At 37.4% G+C, this 22,667-nt stretch overlaps 1 protein-coding gene across 6 annotated transcripts in view; it reads left to right on the top strand.

Annotated features, from left to right (window-relative positions):
* Window positions 1-22,667, top strand: part of SLC24A2 (solute carrier family 24 member 2) — a 243,562-nt gene that overhangs the window by 1,947 nt on the left and 218,948 nt on the right. For all 6 annotated transcript variants that reach the window (XM_019750366.3, XM_019750363.3, XM_074330332.2 and 3 more), the window contains exon 2: window positions 428-1,512. In XM_019750366.3, coding sequence (XP_019605925.1) covers window positions 583-1,512 — 930 coding nt within the window. In that variant the 5' untranslated portion in view covers window positions 428-582. The remainder of the gene's footprint in view (window positions 1-427; window positions 1,513-22,667) is intronic.

Below are 22,667 nucleotides of genomic sequence, written 5' to 3'. Positions count from 1 at the left end.
TTGTTGGTTGTCAAGTACGTAGATAGTTCTAAAAGCAGTGGTACCTTTTTAGCATTGGGAGGTTATTTGTTACATGATTTAAGGTGGGATAAACTGATAGGTATACTTACACACATCTACAGCTAATATCGGATTTATCAAAATGTTTGAGTTTGATCGTACATTATCATAAGTGCCTACGAAGTGCCACATCCTACTCTTAGTGCTTCATGTGTTTTAACCCACCCTCAAAGCATCTTTGGTGCTAGGTACTGTAATTGTCCTAATTTTTGAAAAAGGGAAAGTGAGGCACAGAAGAGTTAAGTAAGTTACCCAGTTCCATATGGCTACACGATAGAACTGTATCATAGCTACAAAGTTCTTTTTGTAAAAAAGACATATGATTTTATGATTTACTTATCTTTGTTTTTTTGGTTTTTTTTTAAAGCATCAATGTCAAAAATATTTCCTGTGGAGCATAAGAACCCCTGATTGTGGAAGTGCCTCACAAACACCATTAACTATAAAGTGAGGCCAAGTATGCAAGAACCATCTGGTTGAGTTCACAATTTGAAGACCGCCATATCCACCAGAAGACCCAGGATGCATCTGCACCAAAGCACCACCATCACTTTCTTTGAGAAATGGTGTTCAGATAAGTCACCATCTGGCTGCAAGAGACATTCTAATGTCAGGAAAAAATTAAAGTTAATTCGAATCTTAGGCCTTTTCATGGGCCTGGTAGCCATTAGCACTGTCCCATTTTTAATCAGTGCCTTTTCTGAGACAGAGACCCAGAGCACAGGAAAGGCCAGTGGTGCAAGTGGCCCTAAAGTAGCACATGGTTACCCTCAGAGGACTCTCTTAGATTTAAATGACAAGATTTGGGATTACAGTCCACAGCCACCTCTTTCACAGGAAGACAAAGCTGAGAACAGTACAGATCATCCCCAAGGAGACTACCCAAGAGACATCTTTTCCCTCGAGGAGCGAAGAAAAGGTGCCATCATTCTGCATGTCCTTGGAATGATCTACATGTTCATAGCCTTAGCCATTGTCTGTGACGAGTTCTTTGTTCCTTCTTTGACTGTCATCACTGAAAAACTGGGCATCTCTGATGATGTGGCTGGAGCCACCTTTATGGCAGCGGGGGGCTCGGCCCCAGAACTTTTCACATCTCTCATAGGGGTATTTATTGCTCACAGCAATGTTGGCATCGGCACAATTGTGGGCTCAGCAGTGTTCAATATCCTTTTTGTTATTGGCATGTGTGCTCTGTTTTCTAGAGAAATCTTGAACTTGACATGGTGGCCGCTCTTCCGGGATGTGTCCTTCTACATTGTTGACTTGATCATGCTGATCATCTTTTTCCTGGATAATGTCATCATGTGGTGGGAAAGCTTGCTTCTCTTATCAGCTTATTTTGCCTATGTGATTTTCATGAAATTCAACGTCCAAGTAGAAAAATGGGTGAAGCAAATGATCCACCGCAATAAGGTCGTCAAGGTGACAGCACCAGAGGCCCAAGCAAAGGTTGGTGGTGACGATTGTTTATTTAATGTTCTTCTTGACCGTAGTTCTGAATTATGATGTTTTTGAGATCTGCCATTTATTTAATGTGGTTGTATTTGGGGCAGTAGTGGGTAGTCGGTTGCTTCCTGTGGTGCTCATATAGCCTGGCTAACATGACAGTGGGGAAAAAAAATGTGGGGATAATCTTGTGAATGTCTACTAAGTTCTCAAGCTACTTGCCTCTGAGTAAAACATTTGAAAATATAGGTTACATAAGTATCCCAGAGCAGACTCAGCAAACAAAATAATCTGTCTCTTACTTTCTGAAAGTAGGCATAATGATTTTGTGTGCAATTTAATTTTCATGGGAAAGTGTTTGTGTGCCTAGCAAGTTGCAGGGCTTTTCCTTTTTAAATGGGCATGTAACAATTACCATGACCCGTTTCTTTAAAGATACTTACGGAGAAAAGTTTGTTTATGTCATCAGAGCTACACCTTTAAGTCAGCAGCCTTGGACCCAGCAGGACCGGTCAGTGGAGTGGGTCATGGCCATTCTCCTTGGTCCACATCATAAAGTTTTCTGTCAGTTGGCCAGGAACTGATCACAATCCATTAAAGAGTCATTGGCAAGCACTGCCTCTGTAGCTTGATGGCGCATTTTGCACGCTGTGATAGACATGACCCAAAATATCTTTGCTGTAGAATTTCAGGGAATTTTAATGACAATAGTGGCCTCCTACTACTTCAATGGTGAGAAAATTGGTAAAGAGCTTAAAAGAAATTGATCTTCAAAAATGTAAATTTAAAAAAAAATAATGGATAAGCAACATCAATAACATTTTAGCTTAAGTATAGCAATGCAGTTCTGATTTATCAACACTGGCATGGTACCTCTGAATGTGATTTTAAACAGAAAACCAAAATACATATGCAGACTTTGTACTAGCATCTGGGAAGATTCTCATGTATGCAAAAAACAGATGTTGAGTGGAGGGCGAGACATTTTGTCTAAAATGAAAAGAAAAAATTATGTTAATTTCGTATAATTCCTTTATAGTCAAATTTGATGGCCAACCATCATTTTTGTAACAGTCATGAAATGGAAGCAAAGTGCAGGTAAAAACCCACCAGTAATACTTCTATTTATTACATGCAAAAGAGTACTGTTTTGCATCGTATTTTTTCTAACATGTCACTCAATGTATGTTTGGGTGTTAGAACCTGTAGTACAAAAAACAATCACTTACATGCAAATAGGTATTCAGATGTCATAATTGAGTATATATCCTAGAGGGCATAAAACAGTAATCACTGAAGCTGTCTTCGTGCTCTGATTTTGGAACCAAAAAGATGAGCCCCCAAGCTCTCGCCTCAAGGCTGACAGTTACTTTGAGTGGTTTGCGTTAATAGTCTATGTATTTATTTCAATTAGACTACTGAACCATTGCCAAGGGAAAGGCATGTTTTTTAGAAGCAAGGAAATGATTTGGTATCTTAGTAAATATCCTGGATTCGTGAAGGGTAAAAAGTCTTTTTGAGAACTCAACACTTTTTGTTTTGTTGCCCCACAGTGGAACTTTGTTAACTTAGACACAGGCTCAGCTAAGGTTATGTTGGCAACATTTATAAAAAAGAAATTTGCAAAGCAACCCAATGATGTATTTAAGACTGCAGGGGGATTTTGTATTCTGACTGGGGGACAGGGAGCTGGTTTCATGCATCGGGGAATAAATGTAATTTACAGGCAGTATTTAATCAATCGTAAGTCATTCGTTAAAGTAGCTCTAGCAGGATTTTTACCTACTATATTAGGTGACTGTCATGTCGTTTTTATGGTACTTTAAAAGTCAGCAGTTAGGCTGACATTCCTTAATACTTATTATTCAAATCCATACGTTTGTGCTATATTTAATATTGTGCATATTTTGATTTGGAAATTCTGGATTTATGTAATTAAAATAATGAAGATTATATTCATGACTACTTCTCCTGTTTCTGATTTTCCCACAAAATCTGTTCATTGTATTATTTTCCTTTTAGCACCAAATAGCTTTAATTTATCCCTTTTAATTATTATTATTAATTTCGTATTCAATAACTAGGTTGAACTATAAATATCATGGGGGCAGAATTTTTTGATATCTATGTCTTGTTTGGTATTCCTCACAAATACCAGAACACAGTTATATATTTTCAGGTGGAATGGTGCATAATGATACGTGATTTCCTTCAGGAAATTTTACCTTGTCAGTTGTGCTTTTGAAATATTGCTGAGAAATTTTTTGTCAGCAATTAATCTTTATCATTTGCCTAATTTCAGAATCTTATGGCGGTTTTGCTCCCCAAGCACTGAATATAAGGTGTCCCAAAGCGGGATGGGTCCTTGTGTGTGGCCATCTAATTCTCTGATCTGCAAAGCTGATTTCTCACTGTGTACCCCACCTTTCCTACAGAAGTCAGTGCTTCTGACATCATCGGAATACTCAGGGGAAAAAACCCTCAGCCAAACAGCAGCCCTCAGTGGAGTCTTCATAGAGAGGAAAGTGCTATACATGAATTTAGGAAGCAAAACACTAAGCATGGTTTCATGCAAAGCCACCTTATTGTCCTATTTGCATAATTATGGTGCATGGGAGTTTGGGACAGTGGAAAGAAAATATTTAGATATTCTTCTGTATATAATCAAATGTTCTTCCTAAAAAAATCAGCTCTGCTGGACTCTAGGCCATGAAATATCTTTGAAACTAACCAGTACTCGCTTCATAGACAGGTTGAAAATCTTAATTTGGTTCCATTATTGACGATGTATATCATGGGGCAACTGTGTAGCCTGGAAAAATGTGAACTGGCATTTTTTTCCCATAAAGTCATAGTTTTTCATCTCATTTAATTGCTCCATCCTGTGTGCATTTTTTAATGTTATTCTTATTTCTTTTAGTGATAATATTATCCTTTTTTAAAAAGTTGTGTGGTGTTATGACATGGTAAAGGTACCCTGTCATGACTCAGTGAAAAAAAGAGTTTTAACTCCATATGTATAATAAGCCCTGTGACTTCAGAGAAGTTACATAAACTCTCTGAGATTATTTCCTAATAAAATCATAATACCTACTTCATAAAGTATGGAAAATTATTAAATGAACAAATGAATGTCAAGTAGTGAACATAGTCCTTGGCAAATGTGGCTGTTCCAAAATAGCTCTCTTCCATTCTTTTTTTTTTCTAACTTATTTTTTTAGTTCCATGTGTACAAAACAGCATAGTGATGAGACATTTATACACTAAATAGTAACCCCAATAAGTCTATTACCCATCTGACACTGTGTATAGTTATTACAATATTATTGACTGTATTCTCTATTCTATACTTTATATCCTCGTGACTATTTTTTTAAATTATAGTTGACATTCAATATTATTTTGTATTAGTTTCCGGTGTATAGCATAGTGGTTAGGCACTTATATATAGTAGTTCTCTTCATTTTATCTTCTGTTATTAAATGAAAAGAGAGTCAGAATAAATTATATCAAATTTGAGAATTTCAAAACATTTCTTAAAGATTGGAATTCACCGCATTAATCATTGAGTAAAGCAGGCCATTGTCTCCCTTAGAGGTAAATAATGTTTGTCATATTATAATATTTCTAAACCCTAGATCCCATACAGTGAATATATGCAGGCCGGATATTATCATAAACTCCAAATGCCTTTGTTGTCCTGAAATTTTATTGTGTACAATTTTGCTTGAAATAAGTAGGCCACTAACTAGGGTTTAGCAAGATCTATGCTAAGAAGAGATATTTGTTATAAGGGTATTTTTATTTAGAAATGAATAGGATTCTTATCTAAAAACTTCTTCATGGCTGGTTAGGAATAAATCTGAATGCTGCAGGACGTAAAGCTGTGGAGTTTCAGGCATCGGCTCATTTTGCTGTGCGCCTGGCCGGTTGCTGAGGTCTGTTGATCTGTTATGGTGTTAGGCTGTCATTGGCCTAGAAAGCAGCTGTCCATGGTATTTAACTTCTTAGACTTGGCACTGTAATCTGACAGCAAGTCAGCCCAGTTCTAATTGCAGGGAATGGTCTAAATAAAGATGCTTAAGGCTGGAGAGTTCAAGAGCAGGCTACTTTGTCATTTAGGTGTGCCTTGCTTTATTCAGTTTGTGTGTTCCTGAAAGTTGTTTGTAAACAGAATTTTTGCAATTCAAATTGTTATAATGTTCGTGAGAAAAATCAGAATTGGAATAATATTATAAATATGCCTCATACAGTGAAGTATTTCTTAAAGGTGCTAACCCATAAATAATTTTATAAACACAAATGTATAGTCGCAAGCTTGCCTGGGCACAGAATATGTTATAAAACTTAACTTTTGTTTCCCCTCCAAACCTAGTAAATAAACTAGTAAAATAACTGTACAAACCTCAAGGAAGATAAGGTAAGATCATCCCTTATAATAAATAAGAGGATAGTATTACTTAATAGACTTGGAAACTCTCTGTCCTTCCCAAAAGAAAACTTAGGCATTAAAATTCTTAGCAGACTAGATGCCTGTGAATGTAGTGTGTTTATTTATCTAGGGATACAGCATAGCACTTTTCCTTGTTTTGTTTCCCTCTGCTTATATAAAAAGCAAGCCCTTCAGTTACTGCATGTGATTCAGAGAGTGAGTGGAAGTGTTCGGAGAGACCCAGAAAGCCCAGTGGATTTTAATGCACAGAGTTCAGATTCCCTTGGTTGTTCCCTTGCTACTCTGGTTTCTCCAACAAGAGATGACCTGAATTTTGTGAACCTTCCTGGAAATGTTGAGAGGAGGAGTTACTCCCGCATACCTTCCTGCCTTCGTCCTCTTCTCCCTCTCTCCTTTGACCTCTTACCCCCCTTCCCCTCCCTTTTCCCCTTTTCTTTCCTTTTTTTTTTCAAATGGCAGAGCCACATATTTTATATTTTAACTTTGACAAGAAATGAGATTGTTATCTGAAGCTGCTTTCTGGCTACTGTGGAGGCAAGTACATCTACAGTGTGAATTTGACTGGTTTAGATTTTTTATTCTTTTACTTTGAACCTTCTTTTATGAAGTGAATCTCCAGTAAAGAGAATATACCAGCATTTTGCTTAATTCAGTTTGACAATCATTATGTTTTAACGGGAAACTTTAGTTTATTTACATTGATTGTGATTACTGTTGCATTTGGATTCTTTTCTATCATGCTATTTTATACTTTCTACTTGCTTCAGTCTTCTTGTTTCTTTTCATAATTTTTTTCTGGCCTCTTCTTTGGATTGATATTTCACTAAACCTGTTTTGCCATTAATAGTTTGGAATTTATATACCCTATGTCTATTCTTTTGGTGTTTACCCTAAAAATTTAATGTGTATATTTAATTCAAATAGTAAAGAGTTAATATCTTTACACTCCTGCTAACCAACCTAAGACCTTAGAACATTTTAATTCAATCGTCTTTCCCCCATTGTATAAGATTTGAAGTCCATGCAAGAATATGGAGAAAAGGGAACCCTCATGTACTGTTGGTGGGACTGAAAAATAGTGCAGCCATTAGGGAAAATAGTTTGGAGGTTCCTTAAAAAATTAAAAATAGATCTACCATGCAATGCAGCAGTTCCACTGCTGGGTATTTATCCAGAGAAATCCAAAACCCTAATTCGAAAAGATATACGTACCTCTATGTTCACTGCAGCACTATTCACAATAGCCAAGATATACAAACAACCAAAATGCCCATGAATAGATGATTGGATAAAGAAATTGTGGTACATATATACAATGGAGTATTACTCTGCCATAAAAAGTGAAATCTTACATTTGTGACAACATGGATGGACATAGATGGTATTATATTATGCTAAGTGAAATAAGTCAGACAGAGAAAAACAAATATTATACAAGGTCGGACAATTGCATTCGTGAACTCATCCTAGAAAAAGTGCTACATACCTCACTGGTGAATATCACTACGGTCATCTTTGAAGTACTCCCCTTGGGAAGCTATGCACCAATGCCAGCACCTAGTCCACCTTTCAAAGCAATTTTGGAACTCTTTTTCTGGAATGGCCATCAGAACTGTCATCGTATTACCCTTGATGTCCTGAATGTCATCAAAATGTCTTCCTTTCAATATTTCCTTTATCTTCAGGTAAAGAAAGAAGTTATTAGGGGCCAGATGAGGTGAATAGAGAGGGTGTTCCAATACAGTTATTTGTTTACTGGCAAAAAACTCCCTCACAGACAGTGCCGTGTGAGCTGGTGCATTGTCGTGATGTAAAAGCCATGAATTGTTGGTGAAAAGTTCAGATTGTCTAACTTTTTCACGCAGACTTTTTGGCACTTTCAGATAGTAAACTTGGTTAACTGTTTATCCATTTGGTACAAATTCATAATGAATAATCCCTCTGATAATCAAAAAAGGTTAGCAACATCATTGCAACAAGTTCGTGAACTTAATTGTCAGACCTCATATGATCTTATTTATATGTGGAATCTAAAGAACAAAATAAATGAACAAACAAAACAGCAACAGACCGATAGATACAGAGAACAAACTGATGGTTAGCAGATGGGAGGGGGGCTGGGTGAAAAAGATGAAGGGATTAAGAAGTACAAATTTGTAGTTACAAAATAGTCACGGGGATGGATGTAAAGTACAGAATACAGAATACAGTCAATAATATTGTAACAACTATGCATAATACCAGGTGGGTAATAGACTAGTCAGCGGGAATCACTTGATAAATTGTATAAATTTCTAACCATTACGCTACACACCTGAAACTGATATAAAATAGCATTTGAATTCTGGAAGATACAACTATAATAGAAAAAATTTAAAAAAGGATTTGAAGTCCATGATTTAAGATCTATCTTGATATTTTATAACAGCTTTATTGAGGTATAATCATCACTTCTTTAACCCTACAAATTAGACATTGTCATTATGCCATCAGTGTTTTTAGATTTATCCACAATTAAATTTTTTTTTTTTTTAAATTGGGGAACAGTGTGTTTCTCCAGGGCCCATCAGCTCCAAGTCGTTGTCCTTCAGTCTAGTTGAGGGTGCAGCTCAGCTCCAAATCCAGTCGCCGTTTTTTTCAATCTTAGTTGTGGGCGGCGCAGCCCACCATCCCATGCGGGAATTGAACTGGCAACCTTATTGTTAAGAGCTCGCGCTCTAATCAACTGAGCCATCCAGCTGCCTCGAGATTTATCCACATTTTTAACCAATTTTCCCCTCCTCATTCCTTTTCTCATATCAACTTTTTTTTTTTATGGTTTTTTTCCCTCTACCAACTTACATTCTTTATAAGTTCTTTTAGAAGAATCCGTTAATAGTAAATGCTCCTGGTTTTCATTTGGTTAGAGATGTATTTCATTTTTGTTCTTGAAAGATAGTTTTGGTGGGTAGAAAATTATTTTTTCATCCCATTTTGAAAATAATATTTCATGGTCTCTGACTTCCCATTTTTGCTGTTGAAAAAACTGCTGTTATTGTAAATATTGCTTCTTGGTAAGAAATGTCTTTTTAACTGTTTTAAGTTGTTTTTTTACTTTGTTTTTGGTGTTCAGCATTTTCCTTATGCTACGTCAGATGTGGTTTTCTCATTTATTTATTCCCCATTTGTGATTCATTAGACTTCCTGAATTTGAGGGTTAGTGCCTTCCACCAATTTTCCCTCTACCTCACTCTTCCTATAATCTCCTAGAATTCTGATTAAATATATGTGGTATCATCTCAACCTATCCTCCATGTCTTTTAACTACTCATCTTTTTTTTTTTAATCTGTGTTATTCTTTGTGGTCATTTCTGTATATCTGCCTTCTAGCTTCTAATTTTCTGTTCGATTTTGTCAAATCTGTTCTAAAACTCGCTGTTTAGTTTCTAATTTTAATTATCACATTTTTCATTTTTGGAAGTATTTTTTGTAGCTCTTTTTCACATCTTTCTGGTTGATTTTCATTTCTTCTTTTTCTTTCATCATTTAATATCTTCTTTTATTTCTCTAAACATGTTACATATATTTATTTATATTTCATAGTTGGTATTTCTAATGTCAGTATCCTTGCAGGTCTAGTTCTGTTTTTTTATTGATTCTAATTGTATAAGATTGCTTCCTTTCTTACAGTGATTCTTGTTTTAAAACTTTGAACTCATATTCCTTGGAACTTTACCTTTGGAAAGTCATTGAGGTCTGGGTTTTAAGTATATTTCTCCATAGAGGACTCTATTTTTCTTTTGTCAAGTGCCTGAGAGCACAACAAACTTGGAACTATTCTAAGCTAAATATATGACTTTTTTCTACCCAGGTAGTGTGAGTCAGATTCTAAACACCACATAAGGGAGTCTGTGCTTAGAAATTTTTTTTATATTAGTTTCAGGTTCACAAAACACCATAATAATTAGACATTTACATCCTTCACAAAGTGATAACCCCCCTCCCAATCTACTACCCCTCTGACATCATATATAGCTGTTACAATACCATTGACTCTATTCTTTATGCTGTACTTTACATCATATATATGTATATATATGTAAAATAGTTGACATTCAATATATATAAATATATATACATATATTTAATTATAGTTGACATTCAGTATTGTTCTCCATCAACTTCAGGTGCACAGCACGGTGGTCAGGCATCTACACAATCTATGCAGTGATCCCCCTGGGATCTGTATATTCTCAGAATGTTTAATACAACCTGACCATCATAGTAAAGCTCCCCATCAACAAAAATCCTACCAACAGCAAATTTTGAGTCAAATCAAATCTGAGGCAATTCTGACAGAAAGATATATGGGGCGACTTTAAATTTGCTTTTTAAATAATATTTTTACCAGATACTAAAAGTAATATACTCATTGTACATCAAAAACATAAAACACATCAAAACATAAAACAGAACATTTAAATTAGCCTGTAATCTCTCCATTGTGACATCCAAAAATAACTGCTCATTTTTGCATGTATTCTTCCAGACTTCTCTCTCTCTCTCTCTCTCTCTCTCTCTCGCATGCACACACACATACATATATATATATATATATATATATATATATATATATATATATATATATATATATATATATATATGTATGTGTGTGTTATTTAAATAAATTGGAATGATGTTGGATATATACAACTTTAAACTTGTATTGAGTATATACCATTTAATATTTTTTAACTTGGCTTACTATGAGTATTTCCTCATGTCATTAAATGTTCTTCTAAAATGTTATTCACTGTTTAGCATTATCATAGAATAGAAAGTCATTTTCATATTATAAATTTACTGCAATATATCACTGCTATAAAAATGCTGCAACAAATAGCCTTACACATGAATTTTTCATTTTGGAGAAGCAGAAATTCTGGATTAGAGATTATGAATTTTTAAAGTTTCTGCTGCATTGTAATACACTGGGCCCTGTTGACTATTATAATTTTTAATATATTTAATTTTATAGGTGAAACAGCATTTCATTGTTTTAATTTGCGTTTCTTTGATTAGCTAGGAAGTTGAATATTGAAAAATATATTTTTTTGAGAATTAAATTTTTCTTTTATAGATTGCCAATTTCCTATGTTTCCTTTCTGTCATTTAAAAAGTTTGCTGTGATAACTCAGAGGTCCCTAACAAATATATGCTGAGAATCAGTAACTTTAGCTCTCATCCCTCTCCACATTTCCACAGCTAAATAAAGCCAGGAGGTTTTTGCAGTTTTTGTTTTAAAGGATGAAGTATTCTGAAGGATTATTCAGAATCCTTGTGGCCCGGGATTTGGGAAATGAGGTTTCAGGGATTGGGATGTGCCCCCTACCATGTCATCTCAGAGGGCCATGTATCTACTAAGACCCCTGTTTCCTCATCTTGAAAATGGGAGATTTGACGTATGAGGTCTGACCATTAAGTTCGCAAACTTGTCGCAACAATATTGCTAACCTTTTTTGATATCAGAGGGATTATTCATTAGAATTTGTATCAAGTGGACAAACAGTTAACCAAGTTTATTATTTGGAAGTGCTGAAAATTCTGCGTGAAAAAGACAACCTGAACTTTTCGCCAGCAATTCATGGTTCTTGCATCACGACTATGCACCAGCTCACACGGCACTGTCTTTGAAGGAGTTTTTAGCCAGTAAACAAATAACTGTATTGGAACACCCTCCCTACTCTCTTGATCTGGCCCCCAGTGACTTCTTTCTTTACCCAAATATAAAGGAAATATTGAAAGGAAGACATTTTGATGACATTCAGAACATCAAGGGTAATAGGATGACAGCTCCGATGGCCATTGCAGAAAAAGAGTTCCAAAATTTCTTTGAAGGATGGACTAGGTGCTGGCGTCGGTGCATAGCTTCCCAAGGGGAGTACTTCGAAGGTGACCGTAGTGCTATTCAGTAATGAGATATGTAGCACTTTTTCTAGGATGAGTTCGCGAACTTAATTGTCAGACCTCGTAGATGGCCTGAAAGATTGCTTTCAGCTTGTCATTTCTGTCCCGAGAAGCTCTCATATTTACTATGCAGAGTACTCTAACCATATCAAAGAAAAAACCTAATACATTAACCTAAAACAGAAAACCAGATTCTAATCATACTCATATCACCAAACACTTTTCCTAAACTGGCTTCCATGTAGTGTTTTCACGCAAATGATTTATTGACTTAGCCAAGCAGTAATTCCTGCTTACGCATACTGTGGGAGGTAGCTCTTCCAGACAGACAGAACAACTTGCATGAAAGAAATTCATTTAACGTTCACAGCAGGACATTAGGCCGCCTCGGCATTTGTGGCTTTTGGCAGTGAAAACCCCACTTGGCAGCTGTGTTTACATCCCTGGACTGCCGGTCTTTCCAGAGTCAAGAGAAGAGAGTGACCTGAACTGGGCTTAATGTACTTAATGTACTTAATACCAGGCCTTTCTTACATTAACATTCTGAAATACCAGGGGTGCCCAAAAAATGTATACACGTGACTTGTATTCACCTTTTGTTATTGTTATATATTGAGTATTACAATTTTAATACAGTTTTTTCCTTTCTTACAACGTGTGTACATTTTTTTGGCTCCCTCGGTAGATCTCATCTCCACCTGCAGGTCAGGAATCTGAGTGTCAGAAAACAAACGATTGCCTAAGGTCCAAAATCTGGGCTACGAAACTCCACTTGAACGTGATTCTGTCTGAGTCCTAAATACACGCTAGTTCTCTTGGGGCTTCTCACTGGGCTATTGGGAGTAAAGACAAAGCAAACCTCCAAATTAGATTAAAATTCCATCGTAGTCTCTGATAAGTCAGTGACTTTCAAATATTTTTTACTGTGACCCTCACTAGGAAATACATTTTACATCCCAAACCAGTATAGTATATACTCACACACATACACACATACTTAGGTACATGTTTACATATATGTATATGCAAAAATAAAATCTAAATATGAGGCACTTTTATATGTCTTATATTTTCTTTCTTTTTTAAAATATTAATTTCAGGTGTACAAAACAGCATAGTGATTAGACATTTACACACCTCACAAAGTGACAACCCCAACAAGTCTATACCTATCCGACACTACATAGCTATTGCAATACCATTGATTATATTCCCTATCCTGTACTATACATCCCGTGATATTTATATTTTTAAATTATAGTTGACAGTCAATATTATTTTGTATTAGTTTCAAGTGTACAGTGTAGTGGTTAGATAAATTTATATAATTTATAAAGTGATCCCCCATAAGTCTAGTAGTCATCTAACACTATACATAGTTTTTACAATATTATTGACTATATTCCCAATACTGTATTTCACATCCCAAGACTATTTTGTAACTACTAATTTGTACTTCCTAATCCCTTCACATTTCTCACCCATCTCCCCAAAATCCCTCCCATCTAGCAACCATCAGTTTGTTCTCTGTGTCTATGAGTCTTTTTCTGTTTAGTTTGTTCATTTATTTTGTTCTTTAGATACCACATATAAGTGAGATCATCTGGTATGTGTCTTTCTCAGTCTGACTTATCTCACTTAGTATAATACCTTCTAGGCCCATCTATGTAGTCACAAATGGTAACATTTCATTCTTTTTTATGGCAGAGTAATACTCCATTGTATAAATGTACCACAATTTCTTTATCCAATCATCTATTGATGGGCATTTGGGTTGTTTCCATATCTTGGCTATCGTGACGAGTGCTGCAGTGAATAAAGGGGTGCATATATCTTTTTGAATTAGTGTTTTTGAGTTCTCTGGATAAATACCCAGGAGTGGAATTGCTGGGACATAGGGTAGTTCTATTTTTAATTTTTTGAGGAAACTCCAAACTGTTTTCCATAGTGGCTGCACCAATCTGCCTTCCCACCAACAGTGCAAGAGGGTTCCCTTTTCTCCACATCCTCACCAACACTTGTTGTTTGTTGATTTATTGATGACGGCCATTCTGACAGGAATGAGGTGGTATCTCATTGTGGTTTTTATTTGCATTTCTCTGATGCTTAGTGATGTTGAGCATCTTTTCATATGTCTGTTGGCTATCTGTGTATCATCTTTGGAGAAATGTCTATTCAGGTCCTCTGCCAATTTGTAATTAGATTGGGCTTTTTTTTTGGTGTTGAGTTATATGAGTATTTTTGTAAGTTTTGGATATTAACCCTTTATCAGATGTATCATTGGCAAATATCTTCTCCCATTCAGTAGGACATCTTTTCGTTTTGTTGATGGTTTTCTTTGCTGTGCAAAAGCTTTTTAGTTTGATATAGTCCCAACTGTTTATTTTTTCTTTTGTGTTCCTTTCCTGAGGAAATATATCGGTGAAAATATCATTAAGGGTAAGGTCTGAGAGTGTGCTGCCTATATTTTATTCTGGTTTTATGGTTTGGGGTCTTACATTTAAGTCTTTAACCCATTTTGAGTTTATTCTTGTATGTGATGTAAGAAGATGGCCCAGTTTCATTTTTTTTTGCATGTATCTGTCCAGTTTTCCCAGAACCACTTATTGAAAAGACTCTCTTTACTCCAGTGTATATTCTTAGTTCCTTTGTCATAGCTTGAATGACTAGATTTATTTCTGGGCCCTCTATTCTGTTCTGTTGACCTATGTGTCTGTTTTTAATGCCAATACCATGCTGTTTTGATTACTATAGCCTTATAGTATAATTTGATATCATGTAGGATGATACCTCCAGTTTTGTTCTTCTTTCTCAAAATTTCCATGGCTATTTAGGATCTCTTATGGTTACATATAACCTTTAGGGTTATTTTTTCTAGTTCTGTGAAAAATGCCATTGGAATTTTGATAGGGATTGCACTGAATCTATAGATTGCTTTGATAGTATGGACATTTTAAGTAATTAATTCTTCCTATCCATGAGCATGGTATGCATTTCTGTTTACTTGGATCGTCTTTAATTTCTCTCTTCAATGTCCTATAATTTTCTGAGTACAGGTCTTTTACTTCCTTGGTTAAATTTATTCCTAGGTATATTATTTTTTTGATGCAGTTGTAAATGGGACTGTTTTCTTAATTTCTTTCTGATAGTCTGTTATTGGTGTATAAAAATGTAACTAATTTCTGAATATTAATTTTGTATCCTGATACTTTACTAAATTAATTAATCAGTTCTAATAGTTTTATGGTGGAATCTTTGAGATTCTCTGTATATATTGTCGTGTCATCTGCAAATAATGAGTTTTACTCATCCTTTCCAATTTGGGTGCCCTTTATTTCTTTTTCTTGTCTGACTGCTGTGATTATGACTTCCAGTACTAGATTGAATAAAAGTGGTGAAAGTGGACATCCTTGTTTTGTTCGTGATCTTAAGGGGAATGCTTTGAGCTTTTCCCTGTTAAGTATGATGTTAGCTGTGAGTTTATCATATATGGCCTTCATTATGTTGAGATATGTTGCCACTATTCCGTTTGCTAAGAGTTTTTTTTATCATAAATGGATGCTGGATTTTGTCAAATACTTTTTCTATATCTATTGATATGATCATATGATTTTTATTTTTCATTTTGTTTATGTAGTATATCACTGAATTGATTTGTGGATACTGAATCAACCTTGCATATAAGGAATAAATTCCACTTGACTGTGGTGTATGATCTTTCTAATGTATTGTTGAATTCAGTTTGCTAATATCTTGTTGAGGATTTTGGCTTCTATGTTCATCAGGGATATTGGCCTATAGTTTTATTTTTTTACATTGTCTTTGTCTGGTTTGGGCATCAAGGTTATGGTAGCCTCATAAAATGAGACTGGGAGACTCCCCACCCTTTGAATTTTTTTGAATAGTTTCAGAAGAATAGGTGTTAATTCTTTTTGGAATATTTAGTAGAATTCACCTGTGGTGCCTTCCGGTCCAGAACTTTTGTTTGTTGGCAGCTTGTTGATTTGATTTCATTTGTTGTAATTGGTCAGTTCAGATTTTCTGTTTCTTCTTGATTCAGCGTTTGAAGATTGTATGCTTCTAGGAATTTATCCGTTTCTTCCAGATTGTCCAATTTGTTGGTGTATAATTGCTCATAGGATTTTCTTAATTTTTTTTTTTGTTTTTCTGTGGTGTCAATTGTCACTTCTCCTCTTTCATTTCTGATTTTATTTGTTTGGGTCGTCTCTCATTTTTTCTTAATGAATCTGGTTAAAGGTTTATCAATTTTGTTTATCTTTTCAAAGAGCCAGCTCTTAGTTTCATTGATCTTTTATATATTTTTTGCCTCTATTTCATTTATTTCCACTCTAATCTTTATTATTTCCTTCCTTCTACTTACTTTGAGCTTTGTTTGGTGTTCTTTTTTCAGTTCTCTTAGGTGTAAAGTTAGACTGTTTATTTGAGATTTTTCTTGTTTCTTGAGGTAGGCCTACATTGCTATGAATTTTTCTCCGAGGACTGCTTTTGTTGTGTCCCATAGATTTGGGGTCATTGTGTTTTCATTTTCATTTGTCTGTAGGTATCTTTTGATTTCTTCCTTGATCGCGTTGTTGATCCATTCCTGATTTAGTAGCATGTTATTTAGCCTCCATGTGTTTGTGTGTTTTTCAGTTTTCATCTTGTAATTGATTTCTAGTTTTATGCCATTGTGGTCTGAGACCCTTGATATGATTTGTCTTCTTAAATTTATTCAGACTTGTTTTGTGGCCTAACACAGTCTATCTTGGAAAACGTTCCATGTGCGCTTGAAAAGAATGTATATTCTGCTGCTATGGGGTGAAATGCTCTAAAAATATCAATTAAATCCATCTGGTCTGGTGTGTCATTTAAGGCCATTGTTTCCTTCTTGATTTTCTGACTGGAACATCTATCCATGGGTGTCAGTGGGGTGTTAAAGTCTCCTACTATGATTGTGCTACTGTCAATATCTGCCTTTATGTCAGTGAATATTTGTTTTATATGTTTAGGTGCTCCTATGTTGGGTACATAGATGTCTAGTAGGGTTATGTCCTGTGGTTGGATTGATCTCTTTATCATTATGTAATGTCCTTCTTTGTCTCTTATTGTAGTCTTCATTTTAAAGGCTATTTTGTCCAATACAAGTATTGTTACTCCAGCTTTTTCTTGATTTCATTTGGACAAAATACCTTTTTCCATCCCTTTACTTTCAGTCTATGTAAGTCTTTCAATCTGAGGTGGGTCTCTTATAGACAGCATATGCATGGGTCTTGTTTTCTTATTTATTCAGCTACCCTGTGTCTTTTGATTGGAGCATATAATCCATTTACATTTAAAGTAATTGTTGATAGATATGTAGTTGTTGCCGTTTTATTATTCATATTTTTTAATCTTTTTTTTCATCTGAAAGAAGTTCCTCCAAGATTTCTTATAAAACTGGTTTGGTGGTGATGAACTTGTTTAGTATTTTCTTGTCTGGGAAGCTCTTTATCTGTCTTTCAGTTGTAAATGATAGCTTTGCTGGATAGAGTAAATTAGTTGTAGGTCCTTTTTTTTCATCACTTTGAATATTTCATGCCAATCTCTTTTATCCTGCAAAGTTTCTGTTGAGAAATCAGCTGATAGTCTTATGGAAGCTCTCTTGTGGGTAACTAACTGCTTTTTTTTTTTTTTTTTTTTTTTGCTGCTTTTAAGATTCTTTCTTTGTCTTTAACCTTTGCCATTTTCATTATAATGTGTCTTGGTGTGGGCCTGTTTGGAACTCTGCACTTCCTGGGCTTGTATGTCTATTTCCTTTGCCAGATTAGGGAAGTTTTCAGTCATTGTTTCTTCAAATAAGCTCTCAGTGCATTGCTCCCTCTCTTCTCCTGGTACCCCTATTATGCAATTGTTGATACGCTTGATGCTGTCCCAGAAGTCCCTTAAACTATCTTCTTTTTTTTTTTTTTCTGTTCTGATTGGGTGTGTTTTGCTACCTTGTCTTCTAAATTGCTGATTCAATCCTCTGCTTTATTTGGTTCCTTCTGCTGTTGATTCCTTCTATTGTATTCTTCATTTCAGTTATTGTATTTTTTATTTCTGACTGGTTCTTTTTTATTGTTTCTATGTCCTTCTTTGTTGAAGTTCTCACTAATTTCCTTAAGCATTCTTTTAACCAGTATTTTAAAGTCTGTCTCTGGTAGGCTGGTTGCCTCCATTTTATTTAGTTCTATATCTGGAGTTTTCTCCTGTTCTTTTATTTGGGACATTTTTCTTTATTCATTCTGGCTGCTTCTCTGTGTTTGCTTCTTTGTATTAAGTAGATCTCCTATGTCTCTTAGTCTTTATGGATGGCCTTATGTAATATTTGTCCTGTATGGTCCACTGGTGTGTTCTTCATGATTACCTGTGTGTGTGTTCCTGGAGTATCCTTCTGTGTGTTGTGTGTATTCTCCTGTTGTAGTTAAGTGTTAATTGCTTTTGGCATGTGAGTGGATGGGACTGACTCCCAGGCTTACTGGCTGTGAGGATTGGCTACACCCATACCATATGAGCTGCTGTGTGGGTGCTGACCCCTTAGAGAGGGATTCACCCCAGTGGGCTCTTGTGCCTGTTGAGATCACCCTTTGAGTGTGCTGTTTGTGGGGCAAACCGAGTAGTGCTCTGGTATGGGCTGAAGTTGGCCTCTGGGTGTGTTGTTTCAGATGTCTCTTGGCTCCCATGCAGACCAATTTCTGCCTTGCCTGTGACCAGTCTGGGGCTTTTTAGTAAGACCTACAAAGCTATATGTGCTTGGTTGCTGCCTGTACTAGACTTGGAGGCATATTGGGGTGGCCTCTCTATGAACCAAGGCTGGTTGTCACCGGTATTGGGTCTCGGGCAGCTTAACAAAAGGCCCAGGGACCCCCTAGGCCTGTTGCCACCTACCGGCTGTCCATAAGGCAAAGCCGTTGAAAGAGCCACCTTGGGTTCACAGGCTGGGCTGGTTGACCCAGAGTTGAGAGTACCTCTGGCGATGTAGCACTTGTTGGGCAGGGCAGGGACCGGGGAATCAAGGGGTGTGGGCTGTGGTTTTCACAAAGTTAATGCAGATTCAGTTTTTGTACCAGCGTCACACCCATGACCACTTTGCAAAACAACCTGAGAACACTGCATCCAGCCATCCTGCTCGCCTCAGGCCCACCAATCCCCGATACTACCCAAGAGAGGCTGCAGCACAAGTTGTAGCTAATTGCCCACCACCGAATGTCCTCCAGGCTAAGTCGGGTCATCCACTGCTGTAAAAGGCTTCCGTAGCTTGTGGGGCAGGGCCAGACCCCGAGGAGCTGAAAATTCTCCTGGCAATGCAGTACTAGCTGGCAGGGCAGGAACCCAGGGTGTCACCAAGGTGGTGTGAACACAAGGATTTTACCAGACCAATGCAGTCTCCGATTGGCCCTTTGTGGGAGTATTTAACATAGAAAAGATGGTGCCCTCCTGTAGGCTACACGTGAGGCAATTCCACACAGGACAATGGCGGCTGTCCTTCCAGCCTTCATCCCAGAGCCACACAACTCAGTCATCTTTCATATGTCTCTTGTGCCTCTCAGGTTTCTGCCACTCCCCTGGAGCCCAGGCGAGTGTTTGCAAGTGAGTGAATCTATATACGAGTCCTTTAAGAGGATGTCTGGGTTTCCAAACGTCTTCCATCTCACTGGGACAAACAGAGTCCTTGCTGATTTTCACTGGCAGATATTGTGGGGACACATCTCCCCAGCCTAGGACATCTGAGCTGGGGAGCCTGGTGTGAGGCTGGGAACCCTTCTTCTTCAGGGGGACCTCTGCCACCGAAGTGCCCCTCCTGGTGTTCAAACACTACCTGTGGGTCTGGGGTCAGCCTGTTTTGTGTCTCTGCCCCTCCTACCAGTCTCTTCTTTGCATCCTTAGTTATAGGGGTTCTGCTCAGCGAGTCTTCAGATAACTCTTGAGGTTGATTGTTCTATAATTTAGTTGTAATTTTGTTTTGATTCTGGAAGGCAGCAGGCATAGCATTTACCTAATCTCATCTTGGACCTCTATCTTATAGGTGTTTTCTATTCTATTAAGAATACTAGTTTCAACTCTCCAAAATAATTTCATAATTCACCAATGGGTTGTGACCTGAGTTTTAAAAAATATCATGTTAAGAGACTTCTTTTTTCTCTTCTTCCTCTTAGCATGGCTGCCCTGCAACGCTGTGTTAGTTTATTTTACCAGAGCATCTGTGTTATCAAGGGGATGAACAGGGTCAGAAATCCAGACATCACTCTGCTAGACAGCCTGTAGAGTTGATGTGGGAGTGTGGCTGCCCAGAGGAAGGGAAGGGTGCCTTTTCTTCATTCAACAAAGGTGCCCTTTGGGCAGATGGTAGCCTGGCTTCTTATCCTCAACCTCTCCTTTTTATAATTAAGTATTTAAACTTTCAGAGCCGTAGATATACAGGGAACAGTAAGTGCATGTAAATCCATGGTCGGGACTATTTCAGCCACTTAGAGCTCGACCCACCCTGTGCCACTGCAGCTTCCTCCCCAAGCGCACACTTCTTCTATGTCCTGTTGGGTAACTCTGGCCCTCTGACCAATGAGATTTCTGCAGTTCTCAGATGCCAGCACCTGCCAGGCTGTGCCTGGCTCTCTAGCTCTGACATAGACTGATTGTAGGGTAAAGAAGCATGATGTGTCCCTGAGCCTTGACTCCTCTTTAGTTTCTGATGAGCTTGTCATCCAGTGGAAAAGAAATGTGGATGAAACAGGGAGATATGAAATCAAAGAGGAGCAGAGCTTTGACAAGAAGACCGAAGCTGCATTTCAATTAGGTTGGTGTTCTTTTTATGCTGGATCGGATTTGTAAAGCAAATGATGCAGACAAGGTCCTTGTGTTAGAAAAGCTGGTGGGTTTGGAAAGGGTCTGGGTACCGGGCCCTGTTAATGCCGTGTTTACAGCTTTAAAGGATGCACTCAGAATCATGCCTTGGCAGGAGCCAAGCCGGAGAGATGGAGTCTCTCATCCCACACACTGGCTATCTAACCCTGGACCAGACCCTTTGCCCCAACTCTCCCCTCTTTGAAAACAAAGGGGCTAGTTTATCTCCCAGGTCCCTGCCAGCTGTTATAACTCTGTGCTCCTCTGTTAATGGGAAAGAAACAAGTATATGTCTGTAATTATGGACTGGGCAATAGAAGAAGTGGTCGGGTAGTGAAGCCCTCAACTTTCCTTCTTCAGAGTTCTTTTCCAATTAGGAAAACCAATCAAAGGGAATTAGTTTCTTTGGAGGGTTTTGAGGGCTTCTTTACCCATCTGTAGGAGCTTCTTGGAAAGGGCCACGTGAGTTTCTGGTGCTCTATAAGTAACTATCTTTTTTAGTGCTTAATGGACATGAGCTGAGCAAGCACATTGTAGGTAGAAATACACCTGTACCCTGAACAACCCTATTCCTCCCACTTTAACATGGTGTCTGTTGTCCTAACCACTCAAAGAGACTGAGTTGGTTTCCCTGCCACCTGACAGCAATCAAGTATGTGTAGCTGTTGAACCACTTCTGTTATTTTAGGCCTGTGGTAGGCACTGAACGAACATTGGTGTGTTCCAAGAACCTGTGACTCAGTTTTCTGAGCGTATGATGGTTAAAGTATAATACAATGGAATTATTATTTAAGCCTGGGATAGTATGTGCCCCTCCTGGCTGTGTGATCCTGGGCAAGTTACCTAACCTCTCTGGGCTTATATTTGCTTATCTATAAATTAAGAAAAACAACAGAATTTCCCTTATAGAGAGGCTGTGAATTTGATGAGATTGCACAGGAAAAGTGCTTAACAGAGTACCGGTACCCCCTCCCCCCAAAGATACTCTACTCCTGGTCTCTTGTTCTCTGAGTCCCTTCCCTGTGCTACTAGCCTGCTCTTCCTAAGTCCTGTGTCTCCCCCAGTGTGTTTATCCCCCGCCTCATTTCCTAGGGCCTCTTCTTTATGACCCCCACACAGCCATATGAAGGTGTAGCTCCCCACTAATCCCTAACTAACAGTCAGATCCTCCGTGTTCTGACTTGAACCTGCTTTCCTGCTATTCTTGCATAGGATTAAGAGAGAAGCATTTTCTCTCTCTCTCTGAAACTGAACCTCACTCAACCATGAAATTCTCTTCAGCCCGCCTGCCACTGCCCTGTAAATGTACTTACTCTTTTCTTAACATACATAATCAATGTTTAATCTTAGCTTGTCATGCTTCCATCCAATCATGGCTGTTACTTATATTGGTTTGCCAGCATCTGTGTTTTATGCCTTGGATTGAATCATTCCCTTTGACTCAGGGACTAACCAATTCCATTTGCAGTATTTGGCACCTGGCTCATGGGTAACAGGGCAAAGGGCCTTCAAGATGTTGGTAATGGTGGTGACGAATGTTCATGATAAAAACTCTGGGCCTGAATCAACCATAAAATGTATGGTTTATATATTAAAGTCAAGTGGCAAACAAGAAATTTCTGACTTAAGAAATAGGAGTCATTAGAAATTCTCTAATCCTCTCAGGTTGCAAGTGTAGTTGTCAGGACAGGTAAGGGCTCTCAATTCTAAAGACCAGATCACTCCAGCTGTGGTCTCTTAAATAGTTCTCCTTGTCTTCTAGAATTATATAGCCTCTCTCTATTGACTTTTTAATACCAGTTTTTTTTTTGAGACTTAATTCATTTTCCGTAAAATTCCCCCTAAGTGTAGAGTTCAGTGTTTTTCACTATATTCACAGAGTTGTAAAACCATCACCAGT

Source organism: Rhinolophus sinicus, chromosome 16, assembly GCF_057876585.1.
Source record: "Rhinolophus sinicus isolate RSI-liver-muscle chromosome 16, RSI-T2T, whole genome shotgun sequence".
In the NCBI taxonomy this organism is placed as follows: domain Eukaryota; kingdom Metazoa; phylum Chordata; class Mammalia; order Chiroptera; family Rhinolophidae; genus Rhinolophus; species Rhinolophus sinicus.
This window is presented reverse-complemented; position numbering and strand designations above follow the sequence as displayed.